The 9,888-nt window shown below is 46.7% G+C and overlaps 1 protein-coding gene across 5 annotated transcripts; it reads right to left on the reverse strand.

Moving 5' to 3' along the window:
• Positions 1-2,015: 2,015 nt before the first annotated feature.
• On the reverse strand, positions 2,016-9,164 carry LOC123149552 (uncharacterized). 5 transcript variants are annotated; one of them, XM_044569237.1, is made up of 6 exons: positions 8,881-9,071; positions 8,561-8,797; positions 7,714-7,856; positions 7,437-7,571; positions 5,429-5,489; positions 2,016-2,732 (listed from the first exon to the last, which is right to left on the reverse strand). In XM_044569237.1, exons 2-5 carry the CDS (start codon positions 8,696-8,698, stop codon positions 5,435-5,437), a joined length of 471 nt encoding a protein of 156 aa, XP_044425172.1. In that variant the 5' UTR covers positions 8,699-8,797; positions 8,881-9,071; the 3' UTR covers positions 2,016-2,732; positions 5,429-5,434. The 5 variants fall into 5 exon arrangements, with proteins under 5 accessions (XP_044425172.1, XP_044425185.1, XP_044425169.1 ...); XM_044569250.1 differs by having other exon boundaries at positions 2,017-2,732; positions 7,504-7,571; positions 9,020-9,164; XM_044569234.1 differs by having other exon boundaries at positions 2,017-2,732; positions 9,020-9,164.
• Between the last annotated feature and the right edge of the window lie 724 nt (positions 9,165-9,888).

Below are 9,888 nucleotides of genomic sequence, written 5' to 3' on the forward strand. Positions count from 1 at the left end.
GTTTTGGCTTCGAGTATGAAACCGAGTTTGGTGTTGGGCTTCTCTTGCCGTCATCACTTGATGCCTCCTCCTTATCATCATCCAACTCAACTGTTCGCTTGCGTTTGTTGCTCTCATCGACATCATCGATGCCGTCAAGCTTCTTCCATTTCTCATCACCCTTCAATTCCTCGTAGCAATGAGGCAAGATAAATGGTTGGCAAAATTTTATACCTTTGGGAGATTTCCTCAAACACCTTGTGCACGTTGGCCGCCGGCTCAACAAGTGAGCTGGCCGGCACTTTGGTAGCCACCGCGCCCGTCGCACGCCCTGCAAGCTTCTTCCTCGACGGCTTGGAGGAGCCGGAGCCGTCCACTGCCTTGTTCTTCTTCGCGGAAACCTTGCCCTTTTTCGGCCGTGCCGCATTTGCGAACTTCAAGAGGGGGGCATGTGCCTTCATGGCGGGTGCCGGCGCGACGCCACCCGCCGCCAAGGTCATCCGTGGCGGCATGAAAAGGCTGCGCGCGATGCCGGTGCTTAGAGGAGCGCCGGCGAAGGCGAAGCCAAAGCTCCCCGCGCTAGGGTTTGCGGCGGCGGCGATGGCGGCCGTGGAGGGGCCGCGGGTGTAGGAAAGGGTGAGGGGGTGCCGGCGCGGGCGTCCATCGGGTCAATTCGCCGGCGGCGGCGCGGGGTGGGGCGAAGGTGGCGCGGCGGAGAGAATGTGGCGCGAGCGCTCGAGTGTGCGGCGCGCGGAAGCGGGCGCATCAAATACACAGTGCGCGATGACAATTTGCACCACACGCCGTACTCTATATGTCGCGCGCGCGTTTATCGTGCGTTCGCTGGAGCCCATTGAGCGATTGAGCGCGCGCTAAAAAGGTCAATTTTGCGGCGGGGCGCTGTTTTTAGCACGGCTGTTTGGGATGCTCTAAGCCAGTAATTATGCTGCCTGTTTCTAGTAGAAAATACAAGAGACGAGTGCATGTTGCTTTTCGATTGCACACAATTCGATTGTGAGAGGCTGGATTGATGTAGTGAGTTACCTTGGTGGAGAGCTGGCGGGAGTGCATGAACCTGCTTGGCACAAGCCGGCGTTCCCCCTCCGCGACCGCCGCCTGCGTTCGCTGATGTCAAATAAAAAAGTCAAAGATATCAAGGTGTACTATGTCCCAAGATTGTAGGCTTCATAGTTAGACGTACTCCTGCCCGTGTCGAGTGATTGCCCGTGTGTACCTTTTCCTGTTATATAGAGTAGTTCGGTTTGGCTTACGCCTATATAAAGTGCAAGGCACTTTGGGGAGTGCTATATGTCTTTGTCCAGTTATGGTAGGAAAAGAAATTCAAAGAGCATGCGCTCGGCAATGGCAGGACACATGCCCCAACTCGCCGGACTTGACATACGGATGGCGGCACAGCTCCGTTTGCAGAGTGTCTCGTTAGATCGGCACTCCACAAAGTAGCTGCCTAGTTAACATTAGCATTGTCCTTTGTTGAGTCCCTATAAGGTGGTACTTGGCCAACATTTCATATTTTTCCTTTGTTTCTATACTATTTTCTCGAGTCCCTGAGAAACAACGTCGGCCAAATAATGTTTTGTTTTTTCTTTCTTTCTTTTTCCTGTTATTTTCTTATATATTCTTCCCACCTCTCTTTCGAGCCCTTTCTTGCCCCCTGTCTCTCTTGCCATTTTGTCCCCTCTCTTTCCCGCCATCTCTCTATCGTTGTTTCTCCCTAACAATGTTTCCCTGCCACCTCTCTCCCGCCTTTTTCTCCAGCCATTCTGGTACTATAAATGGCCCTCACATGTATGTTATCTCGCATCGCTGTGTTAGCCTCTCTCTCCCTCCTTTTTCTATAACATGATTGAGGATCATATGATATCTTTTGAGGTTTTGGGAAGTGCTAACAACATGAAGTTTGGTAATATTAGATGAGGGTGGGAGGGGGGGGGGGTGCTCCTGAAGTTCCATTCAATACATTAGTGAACAAAGGTAGCCACCTCGTCGAGTGTGCTAAAGTTTTAGCCAAATTTTGGCACCCTAAAAGGAACCTGGAGGGAAAACCGGTATAACTTAGGGAAACACTTTGGTCAGAAGTCTGATAGGAAACTTTCATTACACAGGTTCTACATTGTCGATTCTTTCCTAATCTCGCGGTAAAAATTTACAAGTGGTTCTCCAATCCTGTCAATGAACCACACAATTTTATCCATCCATTGAGTTCAATCTTGCTTGCTGCTCCGTACCAATAAACTTATCATGGCCAGTGTAGGTAAATTTCACCTCTTGACGCATCCACCCCAGCCTTCTCGCCGAGCTCGCTCATGGTGATGGTTACCTCCTTCAGTTCCCTTATCCGCACCAAAAAATCAGCGACTGCTATGACTCATCCATGTCGACACATCTCACTTCGTCTCCTCCTCCTCACGATCTGTGACATACCCTAATTTCCACCACACGCCAGGCACGATCGGCCCTCCTCCTTCGGTCCTTCCAACCTCCATGTGTGTGCATTCTCCATCAGGCTGCCACACGTGATCTGCAACCCGGCAGCACACACTGGGTGAGCGTGACGTGCTCATCGATGGCGGGCATGGTGTGCAATAAGGAACATCATAGCAGGAATTATTCCCGGCACCGACATGCGAGCAACCGGCAACATATATACTCGCCGGCCATAGGTCATTAGCACCGGAAACTCATCGGTGCATCCTCGCTTCTTCTTGACACTTGTCGGCGCCAACACCCACAACCTTGTGAGAGGGATGAGGTTATCAAGGGTAGGGAGGTAGTACATAATTACAATGGTTGCAACAATAACAAATTATGGAAGCGTATGTGCTGAACATTAAAGCATTTCTATCGGCCATGAATTTAGTTCAATTTGGGAATGATATCGTATGAAGCTTTATAAAATTATTTACGAAGGAACTAAATTGCTTGTGAAACAAAGAATGGCAAGCACACAACACATGATACCCTGTCACACAATCTACAGGAATAGATAGATAGAGATGTAATAACATGACACCATGTCACGCCATATTACTAGGTACGATGGCATGGTGCTAGCTAGCTAAACCGCAGGTAATCATAATTTTACTTAAAGCAAGCTGGGGCCATCTTCGGTTCTCATTTTCGATCTATTGGCTCACTGGTTTTTCTTGGTAACAGTCTGGTCTTCTACTGCCTCACCACCAAAAGCAGATGGTAAGGATACCAAAATGCCAACTTGGCAGCTCCTTTGAGCACACCATCAATCGCGCGGCAGGTAGAGAGAGGTAGGCCAAATGAAATTATATATTCACCAACTGTGTGTGACCTAAAAAAACATACATAGTTTATTCTCGGCTGGGGTAGTTCTTTTTTTTGTGGGTTGTTCTCTTGTCTTCTCAAAGGCAGAACCTAACACAATTTGTCTTATCCAGGCTGGGATGCACAAGAAGAACATGATAAGGCACATCCCTACCAACAACACAGATAGAGATTAGAAAAAAAAAGACCAATAGACATGCATGGGCTGTGCCTTTCCTTTCCTCCTTTGCCTCTTAGCGCACGGAGGAAGCGAATGTCATGCCTCGTTCACCAAAACATATAGATGGTTTGCATGCATCTCTTTAAAAAAGAAGGATATCCAAAAAAATATAACTCCTTAAGTGCTAAATATGAACCAGCACGAAGAACACAAAAACGGGTCGAAAATACGAATCTTGGTGCCTAGATCATACGGTTAAGGAGTAAGATGAGACTTAGCTAGATGAGTATTAGCAAATCTGGTATCCCCCCCCCCCCCCCCCTCTCTCTCTCTAGAGCATTAAGAAAAGTAGATCGCAAAATCTAGAACAAACTTGCAGATGCTGGTGTTTTCAAATTTCATTTCTTTAGTATTTGCTAGATGGCTCATGGTGATCATTTATTTATTTTTTGAAGGGAAAGGTGGCTCCTTTTTCAGTTGCACTTGTTTCCCCATGTTTTTCAATTGGTTTGTAAGAGAGTGCTAAATGAATAACCTCAAACAACGAAGAAGAAAGCTTCAACCCGATGAAAAAAAGCTTCAATGAACGTGGAAAAAAAGCTTTAATAATAGAAAAGGCTTCAACCAGTATGTGAAAAAGTTTCAACCGGCGAAGGAGGAAGCTTCAACCATGGAAAGAGCTTCAATCGATGTTGGAAAAAAGCTTCAAACCATGGAAAAAGTTTCAACCAAAGCAAAAAAAGCTTCAACCGGCATGCAAAAAAGCCTCCACCGGCGTGATATGCTGACAATGGTGCGAGCTGCGGCCGACGGCATAGTGGTGCTACGACGGCGACAAGTGAATCAAACTCTCGTAAAAAAATAGGAAAGTGGGAAGACATCCCGTAATAAAAAGGAAAGGAGGGATTCGTGGAAAAAAGTGGGAAGCCAGTCGTCCCATAATAAGAAGAAAGTCTCCTAATATAAGGAAGAATGGAGAGAACAAAGAAGGAAAGGAGGGATTCCGGGACTTGATAATAAAGAAGGAAAGGGAGGGATTTCTAGGATTGATAGAGAAAAATAGCCTGGTGATTTTCTGTCATTTGTTTTGTCTCGTAATGAGTTGATTGATCTCTAGAAAGAATGTGGGAACAAAGTAAACCAGCTAGAAATCAATCAAAAGTCGTCCCCCCTCAAAAAAAACATTCATCCTCTGCCACTAGCTATAGTCCCACAAACACAGTTTTACCCCGCAAATAACTCGAGAGAAAATTATGTTAGAATTTTTTAACACCTGCAAAAGAATACTATGTCTAAATCATAATAAAAAAATTATTAATTGTTCATGTACAATAATTTTTTGAGAATTATAATGAAAAAGATAGTACCAATTAAAAATAGGTGCTTCATTGTTGGACACGAATAGTGATATGCTACATAGTCCCTAAACCTAGCAAACATTGGTTCATGAAAATCCGTGTTACCTCCGTAGTGAAGCAAAAAACATTGTATACTACAATGGACTTTACTATTTATGGTATAATGTGGTATGTTTTGGGAATCACTAAGCAACTCCAACAAAGACAGGAAGATATACTCACACCACAACTAGGTAGATATTTCTATGATTTAAATTACACCCACCTTCAGTACACTTCTGATATACGTTCATATTTTTTCGGCAGTACATATTTTCATGGCAGCATGGAGGATTTCAAAGAGTTTGTTCATGTCATCTAGCATTGTGTCGTGGAATGAGAGAGGGTCTTGAGCAATTGGGTTAAGGAAGTGTTGTTGTTTTTCCACCCGGTGCAACGCACGGGCATTTGTGCTAGTAAACATAATGCAAATTAAATTTCATATGTATAGAAAAAATAGTGAGTAACAATCCTGTAATAATTGAAATTCACTAGCATTGTAAGCTGATAAAAAGGTAATTTGAAATGTATGCGTACTGCATAGAGAGTGATGATCCGACTAATAATCTGTCTTTACCTTCATTCACACAATATTTGAGCAAGTATGATCAAAACTTCTTCCACAACTCATAACCATTCTGCACAAGAAATATATGTAGTTACCAAAAATATTTCACGTGGAAGGTCTAAGAATGTGCAATGAAGAATAATTATCGTGAAAACCAGATGAACCAATTCTTAATTGTTCCACGAGAGCATAAAACCGAAAAATTGCCACACATCCTGCAATTTTCTAAATTAATATACTAGTAGAACGCCCGTGCTTTGATTACCTGTATTGATGTATAAAACTCGATTATCATATATCCATGCACTCACAACGCACCTTAGACTATGTACCCCTAGCAACACACATGAGATTATGTATCCTCTTACTCACACCCCTCCGTCGCCATACTACGCCGAATGCCAATACTCATGCCACACGTGTTGCCATGGATACCGCGCACATGAGACTGGTACTGTGCCCATGAAAACTGCGACTCCCACCGCCATGGGCGCCGCCTGCATCCAGACTACACTGTGACCATCTAAAGACCTTGGCTTTGGCCCTCCTGGCAATGCACGATCTACGGAGCAGCCAACAAATTCTCTAGCCCGAACATCGCAAGAACTACCTCGGCCAGTACACAGTCAGGGAAAGGGAGGGAGGAGTGGACACATCCATGAACAATGCACCCCCTGCGTCGGCGACGGGTAGCCCGACAACGTCGGAGCCGCCCATCCCTCCAGCCAACCTCCCCACCGAACACACCCCTATGTCGCCCCACCACATCCATCAGCATAGATCCACGTGAGGCCACCGGCGGCCGTCCGCCCATCGATGGAAGAAACCAAATTGACCACAACCTATATTCAAGGGAGCTCATCGGAATGTCACCCAATGCCGCTCGCCGTCGTCTAGGAGACGGAGCTGGAAGGTCCATATTGGATCTGGGCCACCACACACCACCATATCCAGATCTCATGAAGCCGCCGCGCCTCCAGCTAATGTGCACGCCGCCACTGCGCTGCAAACATAGGTCGCTGTTGCCTGCCCAAATGCCGAACGCCGAACGCCAGCATCTCCACCCCAACACAAGCACGATGCTGCCGCTCGCATAAGTTGTCCCGCGCCAGCCGGGAGGTACGTGCAAAGGGGAGAAGAGGACCCGTTGCCGCTGATGCCCGTCAGGCATGCTCGACGGCGTGTGCCACGTGGCGCCAGCGGCGGAAGGAGATGCGGTAGGGAGTGGGGTTGGGTGGCGCCCGTTAACACGTATACATGTGAGGCCACCGGCAGCCGTCTTCCCTTCGATGGGAAAGACCAAATCGACCACAGCCTGCAGCCAAGAGAGCTCACTGAAAGGTCTCCCTGCGCCGCCCACCGTCATCCGAGAGCCGATGTCGGAAGGTCCAGATCGGGTCACAACCAACAAGCAACACCACATCTATCTTTCGTGGATTTGCCCGGATCTCGTTGTTTTTCGTCTACGTTCATGTGTCTTTGGTTTGGATCATGCCAATCTACGTTGTTCTTCATCGGCGGCAATTATTGTTCTGGTGCGCAGGTCTTATGAGGCCTTAGCATGATGACTTTCCGACTATTTACTACAATAGGTTGTGCCCAATTCCGGCGATGAAGGGGCGATGACGGCGGCACACCTTCGGCCGCTTTAGTGTTTGTATTCGTCGCTAGGTGGTCTATGAATCCAGATGTAAATTTTATTATTTCTGGTGTTCGTTATACTGCCATGTTTGAAGATGAATAGATTGAAATTTTTTGCAAAAAAAAAAAGATTGAAATTAATTCGAGCCGGAAGAACTCGAGTAAAACCAACAGTGCATGCGAGTGACCCTACAAGGTATGGAAGTATATTTGCATGAAGCTACAGTCCATGCATGCATTCGTGCACGCAATCTACTAGAATAGATAAATAGAGATATCATGACATGATAGTATGATACCAAGTCACCCAATATCACAATATACGATAACATAGCGCAGAGATGATGATTAAACTGAAAGCAGGTTTTGTCTTTACTGGTTTTCCTTGATAGCAACCCGGGCTTCTACCCTCTCGTCACCAAAAGTAACAGCAATAAGCATACCGAAAAATCCCAACTTGGCGGCTCCACCGATCACACCATCAATCGCACGTTCAATAGACATCAACCTCCTGCGTGTACAGAGAGGTAGGTCAAATGAGATTATTTTGTATCAACTCCTGATAAAGAAACAAATAGGATATTAAGGAAGAAATTTATCAAGTAATTTTGTATTTGCATGCATCTTATTTCATCCTCATATATTGTACGTACAACTGAATGGCATTTGGTCTTGCATTCGCCTCTTCCTGCTGCAACTTCTCCAACTCCTTTAAATTCTTAGAAAGCTCCGCCTGAACCTTCAACTTATATTCCACGTCAGACAGCTCGTGTTTCTTCGGGATCTTCCCAGCATGCTACATTGATGCACATAGGTAATAGTTACTATACTCACTTTGCATCATCAATCATTAAGTAAGCACTGACTGGGGCTGGTAAATACAACCTCTGTAACTTAATATAAGACATTTTTAGAGTCTGTGACAGTGTCAAAAAAATCTTATATTAAGTTACCGAGGGAGTAATGAAGAAGGATATTGTCTTGTCTGTCAGTTAAGTCAGGTTTGATATATACAGAATGCATGGTGCATGTGTATCAACTAGTCACGGAATAATACTTGCCGTATATGGATAGATGAAGTCAGAGAATCATACTGTACTAGCTAGGAAGCGAATCAAGCAGTATATGAGATGGCTCAAAATATCAAAACCGCAGCAAGATCCATCTTTATGTGTCGCAACTAATTACGCATTTGCTAAAGAGATAAGCAAAAGGTCATCATGCACGGACGGATCACCCAGGAAAAATAAGGTTGCATAATGATATGATTCGCGTGCAGTCATGTTTTGAGTGCGTTAGGTTGTACAGGTTCAGGTGGTTAAACAAGTATGACGATGACCATGATAGGAAATTTTGCTCTTGTTAGCTAGTAGAAGAGGAAGACACATGAATGCTGCTGTTTCATTCGATTGCGCAGATTTTCGCTGGCTACATCGGCACTTGATGCCGTGAGATACAAAAATCATGGGGGGGAAATAGTCTCAATTTTGGTTAAAATACCTCACTGGAGACTTTGGTGAACTGGCGGGAGCGCATGAACCTGCTTGGCACGAGACGGCGCCCCTCCAGGACCGCCGCCTGCGTTCGCTGGAGCAGGGAGCCACCGAGCCTCCTTGCGGCGTACCGAACCGCCGCCATCGTCGACGGCCTTCGGACAATCGGTTTGGGATTAGGATGACAAGTCCGCCACCAATCACCTCTCCGCCGGCCGCGGCACCCCGCCGATCTGATTGCGGTCTGCAAAGATTTCGGTAAAGGGTCAGCAACAAAATCAATTGATTGGTCGATCGCTATGTCTTCAGCTTTATATCTTTCCCTACTAATAAAGCACGGAGTGCTTCTGCCCGTCCGTCGTCGGCACTTTTCCAGAAAAGCCCCTCTGCTTGTGAGAATTCAACCCGCAGTCCCTGTTTAAGTGGATCTGAGATAACGATTCATTTTTACAAAAAAGAACCCTACGTTTGTAAGAATTCGGTCCGTGACCCTTTGTTCTATCTTATCCACATGCTTCCTTTCCGGCGCGGTGGGGCGGCGCTCTTCGCGGCGGCGACAGCTCCGGATGGTTGGATTTCTGTCGTCCGTCACGCTTTTTTACAAAGAAGCCCCTGTGGTTTACAAAGAAGCTCGCGGCCCACGTGATGCTCAATCCGCTGCCGGCCGACGCCGGCGACCGCATCACCCGGCACCACCGTTCCACTTCGGCTCCTCTCACCAGCGCGCCCGAGCTCCTCCTCTTCCTGCCTTAGGAACCAAGTCTTGTGCCTGTGCTAAAATTTCAGATTCCAATTAATAGTCCTACCTGCTCTATTACATAAAATCCAACCAACTTATTTCATGCATTACAAGATCAACAAGCCAACAAAAAGCGGATGAGATGTTCATGTTTACCCTAGAGAAAAATCAAGAAAGCTGCCTGCCGCATCTACTATATGCGTCACCAATTGAAAATGAGCAAAGAGGAGATGCACATGAATCCAAAGAAAAGCACCGAGCCTAATAGAAACAAATGTCTTAATTGCCATTTGAGCTAATAATCCTAAAGAAGGAGAGAGAGCCGAACTAAAGATACAGAGAAAATTGATGCCCATTGCTGATACAGAGACCAGCTCATGGAAGAGAAAACCGGGGCCCAGGGGCTTTCACCGGAGGCAGCTTCGGCACTCCCACATCCGTGGCCACCGGCAGACGAACACCACCACCAGACCGCCCCCCGCGCGTGCTGGCCAGCCGCCAGATCTGGCGCAACCGAGCCACTGCACACCTGCCCCGCAACCTCGGTTGCCCCCAGCCACCCTCCGGGAGGAGGGGCTCCATCACCACTGCAAGGA

Source organism: Triticum aestivum, chromosome 1B, assembly GCF_018294505.1.
Source record: "Triticum aestivum cultivar Chinese Spring chromosome 1B, IWGSC CS RefSeq v2.1, whole genome shotgun sequence".
NCBI classification, from domain to species: domain Eukaryota; kingdom Viridiplantae; phylum Streptophyta; class Magnoliopsida; order Poales; family Poaceae; genus Triticum; species Triticum aestivum.